General features: G+C 32.9%; 1 protein-coding gene across 1 annotated transcript in view; it reads left to right on the top strand.

Annotated features, from left to right (window-relative positions):
• The first annotated feature begins 8,032 nt into the window (after positions 1-8,032).
• The window catches only part of LOC115244709 (latrophilin Cirl-like), a 701,308-nt gene continuing 696,360 nt past the window's right edge, over positions 8,033-12,980 (top strand). The window contains exon 1 of the mRNA XM_029822597.1: positions 8,033-8,231. Coding sequence (XP_029678457.1) covers positions 8,203-8,231 — 29 coding nt within the window. The 5' untranslated portion in view covers positions 8,033-8,202. The remainder of the gene's footprint in view (positions 8,232-12,980) is intronic.

Genomic DNA, 12,980 nt, shown 5'->3' with positions numbered 1-12,980 from the left:
TAATATACAGTAAAAATATATTAAATATAAAAAATGTATGTTATCAATTTTGATGTTCATTTACTCTCAAATGGCTTGATGAAAAATTTTTTATATAAAATTTCTGATTAGCTCTGTTTCATTAGTATTGATTTCTCTAATTTCACGTATTGGGTTAAAACTTTCAGATTCCGCTACGTGTCGTGTGCCATTTTGGTCTAAGATAATCTTCCGGAATTTTTTTTTTCTCGGCGAGAACACGTGGCGGCAATCAGAAATAGCGCGCGGAGTCAGTAAATTCGAAAAATTACTTCTCATCCGCACGAGGAAGTTGTAACAAAGTTGTAAGTGGCCCGTCGTAGAAAACTTTAGGGTGACGCACATCTACGACGCCGTAACGAATGCAATTTTGCTTTAGTCAGCTAGAATGCGTTGTAAGTCGCGAAATTACTTATTACGGAAAAGGTAAGCGCGCTTTCGACTACTTTTTACTGTGTCGATTAAACAATAACCCCTCATGCAAAAGTCTCGGACAATCAAGATTTTCTCTCTCTGTTAAAATAATTAAATGACATAATTTAAATGTCTTGCAATTGTTATATTGCTGTCATATTGTTACAATTATTAAACAATATTATCAAAAATTTCAATAATTAATGTAAACTGAATAACTATCTCTCTCTACCATATTGTTATTTTATTCAATTAATGAGGATTTTTTCCCTTTTCCCTGCCTTCTGTTATTATAATATATTTAATTATCTCTTTTGATTTTTCTTTTCATTTAGTTATCCTCAAATATATAGAAAATATATTTTTATTATATTATATATAAAAAAATTGTGTTATATCTGATATTATTATATAATAGCAAAGATTCTATAACATACATATATAAATAAAAAGAGAGAAGAGTACAGAAAAATATTTTAATGTTATATTATAATTACAATAAATATTTACCATATTTATAAACAAAAATAAATAATATCAATGAGATAATCGGTACTATTGCATTTTATAATGATAACTCGTAATTAAGATTAAAAATTTGAAAACCAATTTGCTCATTGTAGCTTGAAATTATTGGCGTGTTAATTGGCGACGTTAATGAACGCCGTACAATTACAACCAGTTCGTTTCCGATCTATTTCATTCTCGTTTCGAATCAATACTAATTTGTCACTTTCGGTTTGTTGCAAATCGCGAAAAGCGGTATTTTGGTCATGAATAAATAAATAACCAATTATGAGAAGCATTTCGATAGAATTTCAATTTAGATGACAAGTAGATTTAATTTAAAATCGTATCGATAGGTAACAATATTATGTATCAATACATAATATATACATATATAAATCTCCAATTTTTATATATAAAGGGGTACGTTTATATCATCTTTTTTTAATTCATTAAAATTTGATGTTTTTAATCTGTCATTTCCTGTTACATTAGCAATATGTAATAAGCAAAATCCAATTAACAGTCGCTCAAAATATTACCATAGTCAATATAAACAACTAAGTAAGCAAAAACCAGTTAATTTCCACGTTCGTTATAATATCTTTTTGAAAAAAATGTTTTTATCGTGGAGTCTGCTAATTAATGCGTTAAATTGTTACGCACGATATGGACGGTGCTTATCGCGAGTAAAAGGGTAAGCGATTGTTGACACACACTCGCGCACATACGCACGCGTATGCACACGACGATTTGAAATTGAGTGCTCGTCGTAATTACGCTCGTATCTTCGACGGCCAGGCGCCGGCCATTCAATTTTTATTATCGCGGAATATCCAGTTCCGGCTGCGCTACATAATCGCGTTTGGCGCCTCGACGCACTCGGGAATTACCCGGTTCGACGCCCCTGAAATTATTACGAAACGCTTATTCGACGGCCATCAGGATCTACTGCATGGCAGATAAAAAGGTCCTTAAAGGCTCGGAGGCTCATCTCTTCTTTTCCTTCTTTTATTTTAACGGTACAATTTTTAGCTTTATCGCATAAGAACAGCTTGTTAGCGAATTTTTAATTCAATGTATCTTTAATTCTACAGCAAGAGTTCACTGCGTTCTTGAAATTATTTTCCATTACGTAGGAAAATTTTCTATATGTCAGTAGCATTGTAAAAGCTTAGTCCAATTCTCTTGTTTATATATAGTTATTTTTGTGAAAATACAAAATGGATAAGTAGAATAACTCTTTTGTAATTTTTCGAAATTCAAAATTGCAAATAAGAAGTGAAATATTTTTATTGTTAAAATAGCTTAATCTATAATTAATATATCTATAATTATTTATAATTCTATTTTCCATCCTTTTTGTAATTGATTTTATTATTAATGGAATAAATTAATGTTATATAATTGAGTTATTCTATATACATTTTATTATTCAGAAAATATAAATAATTATGAAATGATGAATTGTTCAGAAACCATATTTTCATTTAACTTTTTCTTAATTTACGCCAATTCATGATAGAAATGCAGTCACACGGGAATGCGACCTTCTTCACTTTAAATCATAAAGCGAGAATCTTCTTAGACTAAAGAATTTCCCGATCTCTCGATCTAAATCCCTGCGGAATAATTCGGTGGTCCATCCAGCGGCCAACCGCTTAACAATGAATAATGTTTGCGAAAGAAATTGCGGCGAATTTTGGAATAAGTTTAATTAGCTTGCGGCAGCTTCCGTATACTGGGATAATTGGAAAAAATTTCAGGATTAAGGAACCATTGTCCTGATGCCGATCCTGAATGGCGGCGGCTGCTGTCGTCGGCGTCAGGATATTATACAGTCGCCTATAAGGAGGACCAAACTGGCTTCTCCACAAAGGATTATTAATTGACTTCTGTCTCGTATCAGAGGGTCGCAGGCGCTCGGAAGATCCTTAATTATCCTTGAAAACAGCAGATCTTCGTCGTCTGAGATTGCTTTCCGTTGTAGCCCGTAGGTTCATCGACCGAACGGATAATCGTAACGCGATAAGTTTCACCTGCAACGCGAAATGCGTCGAATTTTAACGCTTCATTGAAATCATCATGCAAAATCCTTAAACTGATTTTGACTCTGTATAATCCCTGCATGATGTAAACATATTTTGAAGAGTCTAAATCTTTAATTAATCAACGATGGTTGATTTAGTAAGATATAGTGGTATCATATCGGTAGACAATTTTTGCAACCGATTGTTTGTTCAAAGATAAAGGCGCAAAAGGGGGAGGATTCATTCATTCGCTACCCCTGTTGAGGTATTCTTCAGAAAGGAAAACAACGACGGGTATCGCAGCGATAAATTGGCAGGGGACCGTCTTGCTTTTCGCCGGAGATGACGACGTGCAGCGCGGTACAATGAGAGAGGATAATATTCAGTGGCTGTGCGAATTGTCTTCCACCCCAGAAGTCACCCTCGGACCTATGATTGACTGTTTGCAGACTGAGTGTCTCTTAAACAACGGAAGCGAACCGGTCTGGTTGCGACAATGACACGACTTTTGAAGAAATATGAGAGAATATTTTGTATTCAACATAAAATATGAGAAATATAAATTATAGAATTTTGTATCGGACGTTTAGAAAATTGCGGTTATGTGTCTTTGATTAAATTTGCTTTTTAATGTCATTAATTGGCAAAAGACAATTATTTAAAAAGTGAAATTAATAAATATATTAATCACACATTAAAAAAAAAATTAGTTATAATAAAGTAAAAATTTGTAATGTATTTGAAAAAAAAGCAATTATCACAATGTAATATGATATAACTGCTTTTATCGTTTAAAGTCTTTTCTTATAAGGGTAAGAAAAATAAATAAGTTTATTATTACCAGGTAATCATATTTCTAATAAAATGAGTGATAGTTTTTAATTGTTATTTATGAAAATTGTATACCGTTTACTTTGTATAATTTTTTATATAAATTATAAAATTGCAGAAAAATTCTTTGATATATGTGCAATCGTCAGCCATCAATGTAAAAACCTTCATGGAACGTGATCTGGCAACTGTTCTCAATATTAAAAGATGCCATTTACCAGCAAATCCTTAATATCGTGCCTGAGGGTAAAAATTTGCATCAAAAGCGAAAGTGGGGCATAACCAAGGACTATAAGAGTGCTGATGAAAATGAAAAAAAAGTGTGATCCACATACATGTACACACACATCCAGAAATAATCGATTCGTATAAATATCTCGTTCTTCTTTTATTTCATTCCTGGTGAGACAATTTACTGATTTTACTTTTTCTTTTTCTTACAATTAGTTATATAAATTTTTTGATGCGGCTTTTAATTTAAAAGAAACATACACTTGAAAAAAAATTATATTATACCATTATAGCAAACCATGTATTTGACTAATACAAAACATAATTTTCAGTTGCCGTTAAAAATGACCGGATGTTAAAAAGTTCCAGAAGAAGAACATACAAAAGAGAAAGAGAGATAAATGAGATAAAATAAAATATAATGAAATAAAGTAAAGTAACGTGCAGTCAACGATTAATGTGTGCGCTCATGCGAATCTCTCTTCTTGTGTCCACTGTAAAACACGTACATACATACGAAATATTTATCGCGCGGATTAGAGATTGCTCGCAAAGGTTTTTCAGTTTTATCTCGCCGAGTTCTTACGAGGCATTGTGCCGCCTGCGAACTCATCAGCGTGATGGACGAGTAAGTGTAGAAAATCGTGCCGCGCCACTTGGAAATAGGTTCCTGATGTCTCTTTTACTGCACATACACACACAGCCTCAGCCCTTCCGCTTTTCTTCCCACGCTTTCCACCCGTTAATGCTCCCTTCGCGATAGTTCGTTCGCTCGAAATCGCTATCATCTACGGAAAGGCGTTTATTTCGTGCCGCTCTAACGCTTATCTTGCGCGAAACAAGCTGCCTTTCTTTTCAACCTTGTCGGATTCCGCCGTTAATCATTTTTTTTTTTGTTACAAACGATCCAGATCGTTCACCGTTTTACAGGAGAATTTAATTTGACGCTGAAAATTTTCCTAATGTTGTTTTATCACACGTTTCAAGAAAATTGTTCTTATTAGCTGAATAAAAAATATTTACATAATTCTTAAAAATTACTTTTTCGGATTTTTTATACGAATCTACCTTTCACATACATTAAAACCGGATTTATAAACGTTCCGATATTATATCACCAATTAATTACCTTAAACTTACTTTTAAGCCACGAGATGCATAAAACTGCGCACCATCTAATCGTAAGACGGAAAAAATCCACGCAAGTACATTTCCGATTTAACGATTATACTCGGTTTACGATGCACGAGAGTTCGCGAGCGTGCTTTAGGTTTAACATAATTTCACATGAAAATATTGCGTTAATAATTGCCTGATTAGAATTTTATGATTATGAGAGTCATTCGCGGAAGCTGGATCGCAAATGTACATTATGAAATGTACATCATACGTATGCATGAGCCGGCTATAAATAATTGTTCACCCCAACATTGACTGTAATTTATGATGAATTTGACTGCACTTCGCAGCTCCGATGACTAATAACTAGGAATAATAACGAGCCTCTTAATGTTGAAGCTGGCGGATCATGGAACAACAACGATCGCAAATATCGCGTTTACTCCAATATATTAGAGTAAAACTGATTGCTTGTTACCAATTATCTGTAGCAGCAATTAATCTTTAATTTATCCCTTAATATATTTTTATTTAATAAAATGTAACTATTTTTTTTTTTTTTTTTCACGACTTCTTGACATTTGTAATGTCTTGTGATCGTTGACAATTATTATTACTTTGTTAAAGCACAGAGAACGTTCTCAGCGTAAAAATTTAAAATTTGCTCGTAGTAAGCAGATCGAAATATTTGCATGTGATATAAAGATATTTGTAAGAAAAATATGTTATTTTCAATAATCATTATATAACTTATCTATATAAAATCAATTTCATTGTGCGAAATTGAAAATAAAAGAAATAACAGTCAACTAAGCAGATTCCCGCTTTTTGATAAAAATGCAAAATAAAATTCTTTCTTTTTCTCTCTAAAATTCAAAATATTTTCGTATAAAACGTAAAAAGCACGATCAAGAATTTTTAAGTTTAATTATTTTAATTGCTTTTAATTATTGCGAATTAAATAAAGTCCATTCGGGCTCGAGGTGATGACGAGTTAAATAAAATTATTATTAATGAATTTTTCGTGACGTTTTTCAAAGAGATATTTAACAAAATAGTAATATATTTCTAAAAAAAAAATTGTATATAAACTTGTATAAAATATGAAGAACCAAAAATTAAAAAATCAAAGATATATATGTATATAAATATCTCTATAATATAACAATCAAAAATATTCGCGCGATAGAGATGTCGATTAAACAAATCACGTAATGTACACATTGTAACAAATTATCGGTGTATAAAAACGTCAATTTTTTATCGCGCGATTGATATATTATTACTATATTAATTTTACAATTTGTAATTAAATATGATTTTACTTGCTAATTAAGCGGTGAAATAACCCTCGATTCAAAGTCTATTCTTATTGTATTCGTGACGTCTTGTGTTAATAACCAAAAATGTCATCGAGTATATTTTTATACCAAGCGACTCGAGTAAAAAACTATTTAAAAGATAATACGACAATCTCGTGCTTAACTAACGCTAACCTTTTCGATGTGATATTTCCCGCACGAATGACAAGGTCACGGTATATACATATGTATATATGAACGACAGCGGGGTATACGATATACGTCATCAACAAATAACAAGTACGTCATGCGACACAATATATTGCCTCTCTCTCTTGCCCGCTACTATTTTATGGATTACAAAATAAATTTATAAGAAATATTCTGTTCTCGAATTTTATATTATGATTCTTAATAAGTGGTTGATGTGTGTGTATCGCACGGTTCTTTATATTACTGAAATCATTCGATTCTCTACGATTCGTGTATTACTGAACGTTCTTTATTCTCTCTCTCTCTCTCTCTGAATTTAAAACAGGAGAGCCAATTACATCAAATCGACAAAAGCGTCAAAATACAAGCTAAGATATATTAGATTCCATTTATATTTACACGAAAGTAATTATTAGCTTCGTGAAGATTACGATAAAATAAAATCACTTTTGCATCGAGAGAAAAAGAGAGAAAGAAAGAGAAAAAGAAAAAGAGAGAGAAAGAGACAGTACGCGTAGTAATACACGAGTCGCAAAATCGAATGATTTCAGTAATAAAAAGGAAATGATACATCAACTGCTTACTAATAATTAATATGAAAAGTTCAAGAATATTCCGTATAAATTTACTTCGTAATGTATAAAATATTTTGTCGCACGACGTGCCTGTTGCTATTTTTTGGCGGCGCATACCGCGCTGTTGTTTACGTACACCTCAGCCCCGCGGTCTTGCCATTCGCGCGCAAGTCTCGCACGGGAAGGTCAGTGTGTTACGCGCGAGGGACAGAGAGCGCGAGAGAGAGAGAGAGAGAGAGAGGTCTGTCGTCGTATCATATTTCGAAATACGGTCACGATAAGTACTAAAAGATATCAAACGCGATCACATTACCTACGAACCATTATAGATTCTCAGTCCACGCGATTCATCAACTTCCGCGATTGACGATTCGTAAGCATATTCAGGCAAGTATTTCCCACGATTTACGAGATATACCGAATCTTGATTGTATATTTTTTGAACGATACATCCTGTCTTAAATAGGTATGAACTCGAATCGCTTACTATCACGCAATATCGTAATTAAAATGTTTACTTTATTTGATTTAGTTTTGATCGAAATCTATCGCGCGGATAGTCAGCAAAGCAAAGATATATTGCATTATCCGGATATAATTTTAACTTATATATTTATTTTTCAATTACGTTTTAATGTATCAATTACGTTTTAGTGTAATGTAGTAAATACAATAGTAATCGTCCTCTGAAACCAGAATGTATATTATTTGTGTGAAATTGGCTGCATCAATTCTAACCTAATTTAACCGAATAAATCAGAACTTCGTGTAAACATATTTTTCTCATTTCAGTGGCAACATAATGAAACGTATATCGCATGCGATTAATATCGGAAGTGCCATCCAAACTGCCGCGATCATCTTATTCTGATTGATCGTAGTTATTGTTTTCGCGAGTGAAAAAAAAAAGGATGAACAGTTAAGAGAGAAGGAGGAAGGGAAGGAGGAGGAAGAGGAGGCTTGATGTGGCATCGTGCGAGGCAAAGCATGAGGTGAGTACAAGTTATAACTTATTTACTTGTTATATATGTGAAATTCGTTTATTTATCTCCGTAATAATGATGCATTCTATATTATTCCCTATCCACTCTGTGAACATATATTTTGCGCAATTATTTGTGGCGTTGATATTATAATTATATTTTATTCGAATAAAAAGTCGATTATAAATTGAGCATAATTATCCAGATCAATAATGGGATATGAATTAAAATATCTCTACACGAAAATGGTCACTGAGTAAATTAGTAATTAATTCGTAGTCCTTTTGTTTGATACTTAAATTATGCATGCTGGTGTAACCCATTGTTCTCCGCAAAATTACTGTTAACGGAAACAATCGAAGAAATAAAGCACTTACACGTAGGGAATGGAGCAATGGGCTCTAGCTATTTAATAATTCCACTCGGTATCACGAATCGCCCGTAATGCGACCATATTGCTTGCATAACAACGTTAATAACACTCAACGTCAATGGAATCTATAATCGAATTACAACACTGCCATCCTACCACATCAGCCATTGATGCTGTAATTCCGAAATATGTCGAACGGGCGGAAACCGCGAGTTTTGCGCCCGAGCTATCCGCACGCGAAAATCATTTTCATATAGACATGAATATTTGCAATCACATTGGCACTCATAACGATGTTGTATCGCGAATTCAGGCTGATGTGTCGCGAATATTTATATTTCGATACCAGCGCACGTTGTGTGTTTAAGTCTTTCAGAGAGTATACCAAACCTTCATTTATTAAAAGCAGACAATTTTCATTTAATATCTTTTACGAATCGTTCATAAAAATGATAAACAATTGAACAATTTTCAGTTTATTTTTTACCGATTATTCCTACATAAATAAAAAAAATTATTGGCATTTTTTTTTATGGTAGTTTTAAAACATGATCATAAAACAATGAGAGACGAATTCTCATTTTTGAAGTGAGTTCCGCATTTTAAATTATACGGCGATTTATTTTCTATCACATTTCTAACTTAATCCTTTAATGAACATAAAAATAATTTACTCACCCATTATCAATGCCAATACATCCATCTGCATATTAACTCTATAAAAATAAACAAGATTATTGAAAATATAGTTTAATTAAAAACGTCTGTGATAATTGAAAACTTGTAAAATTTGTGAATGATTAAGTTATTACGTTATTGCATGTAAATTTTATTATTTCTAATTTTGCATATCTCGAATTATAATAATTTAGTATATTTAAATTTGTTTTTATATGTTTTATCTAAAAAAAATACAACTCACACATTAACATATATATCTTATTTTCTTACAAGCCACAGAATAAATATTGATTATTCTGATGGTTGCTAAAATAAAAGAAATGAAGATGATTGCTTACAAGGCAAAAGATATTAGGGTAATTTAAAACGATAGCTATGGATTAATAGAATATAAGAGATCGTCGTGACAACATAACCACTTAAGCGCATATTTTCTAGCTTATTATTTAATAGAACAAATGCATCGATAATGCTTCGACGTTATGACGTCGAGCGTGATGTGTGGTCGTAGCACAATAAGCAACGTTAGCGGGGATAGTTCATTAATGAGAATTATAATTACAGAAGTTGCATTTGCCAAATCAATATCGGGAAAAAGATGGACAATATTGAAAATATTATGCTTGAACGCGCGAGATAAGTATTAATTGGCATTGAATGCATTCGCGAATCTAAAGAGGTATTTTCCAAGTAATCATAGAGAATTCTGCATTAATATTAAATGTTTTTCTTTTTTTTTTTCCGTAGATGAAATATACTTAATTCATCTTGTATTCTTATATCTTGTTTTAATTCTGAATCAGATTCTAATAAAAATCAAAATAATTAACATTGGCAATTAAGTTCAATTAAGAAATGATTAATAGGCTTGTAATTCTAAATAAGAATAGTTAATATTATATATAATAAATTAGCAAATTAGCTTTGTTTCCATCGGTCAAAGACCTTGGAAGATACCTGAGCGAATCTCCGCTACTTTATATTCTCCATGTATGATAAGCTCTTCTGTGTCCCGAAATTCTCAAACACGTCAATTCTTCTTGGAGGAAAGGGTTAAGTGGCCAACCTAAGACGCAAAAAAAGGAGCTGAGATCAATTCGTTCCCGATACGCCGCGGTAACGATCTCGATTTTTCTATCTCGAGGAAAAAGATTGGACAGGTGAAGAAGGGGAGCAAAAAAAAGTAACAAAGGGGCTATCGTTCAATCGAGAACACGTATGCGTGCGCGTGTAAGTGCGAGAATGGTGAAGATTTGTGACAAAAAACTGGCAAAAATATTCGCAATAATTCGATAAGAGGCGATGACTGATACAAGTGATAACAATCTGTTTACGTAATTAGAATAATATACCATTTTAGGGACATTCCGTAATATAGATTTAATACGCGATGTCTCATATATACCAGTATATAATATAACAATAGGAAAGATATAAAATAAAAATAACAAAAATATTTTTTATGTTCGCATATTATGTATATCTATATGTATATTTTAAGCAGGTTTTAGATAGATTAATATTTCATCGCGATGTTGCATTATCTCGGCTAATTGTTTCCTTCTAATTTAGCTTCTTTCTCGTGAAAAAGGAAACTAGGTCGATACATGAGTTTATTAAAGGGAATGGGAAGCCTTTTCTACAGCCAATCGATCGTAACGATACTCAGCTACATTCCTGGCACATCTTTGTGCGCTCTTTGAAATTTTATAGTCCGCGACAAGTTCACGCACGCGGAATACATGCTATTTAACGCGGCGTAAATGATGATACTTTGCTTCAGTCTCGATAGCAATTTCACACGGTAATTTGCCGATAAAGTAAAAGTTTTCCCCTCTTGTTTTACATAATTTTTTTCAAAGCTCTGTACAATATATAATGTAAAGTTTCAAAAATTTACTATTATTTTTCATGCATGAATATATTAATATTGATTAATATTTTTCTATATATCGAAATATAAATAAATACATTACGGTATTAATAGTATTACTAAAAAGATAATAAGTTTATCTTTTAAAAGAAAGAATGTGTGAATAAAAACTGTAGAACCAAATTCTTTTATGCAAGATTTTGTGTTTTTAAGAAAACAGATTTTAAGATATTGATGTGCTTTAGAAATCTTGAGGACAGCAATAGATTTGGAATATTATTCTTTTGTTTCGTAGCTAATCGATTTAAGTCTGCCTATGAGAAACTACCTTATCATTTCCTCATTCGCTTTTTGTTCCTTTATTATGCGCGCGGAAACTTAGACAGGTAGCAAAGCTCGTTCTATAAATATCAGAGAAAGGAGTGTCGCACGAAGACAAAGGGAGCAAATGAAGAATATTCTAATCGATCGACCGGAAAAAAACTCTCAGCCCCCATGAGAGCCTTTTTCCTATCTCTCGCGTGCAACATCGATCCTCGATGAGGATTTTTTTCTGCTTCGACTAAAATTGAAAACAGCCTCTAGCTTGCGTCGCTGATTGTTCTTGCGGAAGATGTGACAGATTATCGATTATAATTGAAAAAACAAAATGTCGCGAAAGAGTTAAGTGATCGATTTTATATATTTATTTATTTTCGCCCAGATATTTGTGCAATTATTTAAACTTCTTAATTCTTCAGATCGCGATTGATCGTACTGGATAATTCGCGCGCGATAAACGTTCGGCCTTCCTTCCGCATGCGTTTCATTCGCATGCACGGAGATGCGGTCGCTACCGAATGTTGTTAAGCGGAAGGAACACAACAGGGAGCAGTAGGTACGCCCGGCGCAAGTTTAATAACGGCTTGGTATGATAATTGAGGCATAAAAGATCGAGTAATCTGCCACGGTGCGATTGGCTAAAGAATGGAGGTGGATACATTCGTCGCACAGGGCCGCGTGTTTAAAGGATTGCAAGATAAGCCTATGAAATTTTTCTATGTGAAAAATCTAACATTAGTAAAGAAATGTTGATTTTATCTTGTAATTCTTTTATGAGGCAAAAAGGGCTTTACATATCGCATACTATAGAATATACTACTGTATAGTATTCAAATTTTATCACATTAGCTGTTGAAAAGTAATGAAATTGCTTCATAATTACTTTTAAATCGATTTTATTTTAGAAAATTTGGCAATACCTTTGATTATACAAATATTAGATACTATAAAGATTCTTAAATCATTCAGAAATGAAATTTCAAGACATTCTTACTAGATGAAAGAACTGTCTCTCTCTCTTTCTCGTTCTTTCTAGTTAATTTTACATAAACCTTATTTAAGTAAAACTTTGAAAAAGTAAGTTTTTTCGAAATTTTTAAACTTGCCGTCGATTCTATAAGAAAATTCATTTGCGAATGTCCAACCTTTACAAAACAGGAAATACTTTTTAAAATTGAACTTGAACGATTCCTTCAAAATCTTAAGACTTTATCACGATAAAATTATAATTTTCAAAGGCGGTGTGGAATATATAATTATAGCGGCCTGTTGTTTTTTCGGCGAGAACACCGTATGCGGCCCTGAACCCTTCGCATCTCGGGCCCCGCTCGGCTCTATTACATACGCGTTGTACGTGCAAGTCAATTTACGGCGGAAAGTAGCTACGTGAAATTGTTTCGTTCTAAGGTAGTGGTTAATTTAGCCTCAGATTTCATGGCGGTGGCAAAGGAGAACAGCGCTGCATCAGGGTCCGCGGGGGCGGGTGGGAGGCCTTCAATTCCTCATACGC

Source organism: Formica exsecta, unplaced genomic scaffold (assembly GCF_003651465.1).
Source record: "Formica exsecta isolate Colony F162 unplaced genomic scaffold, ASM365146v1 scaffold83, whole genome shotgun sequence".
In the NCBI taxonomy this organism is placed as follows: Eukaryota; Metazoa; Arthropoda; class Insecta; order Hymenoptera; family Formicidae; genus Formica; species Formica exsecta.
This window is presented reverse-complemented; position numbering and strand designations above follow the sequence as displayed.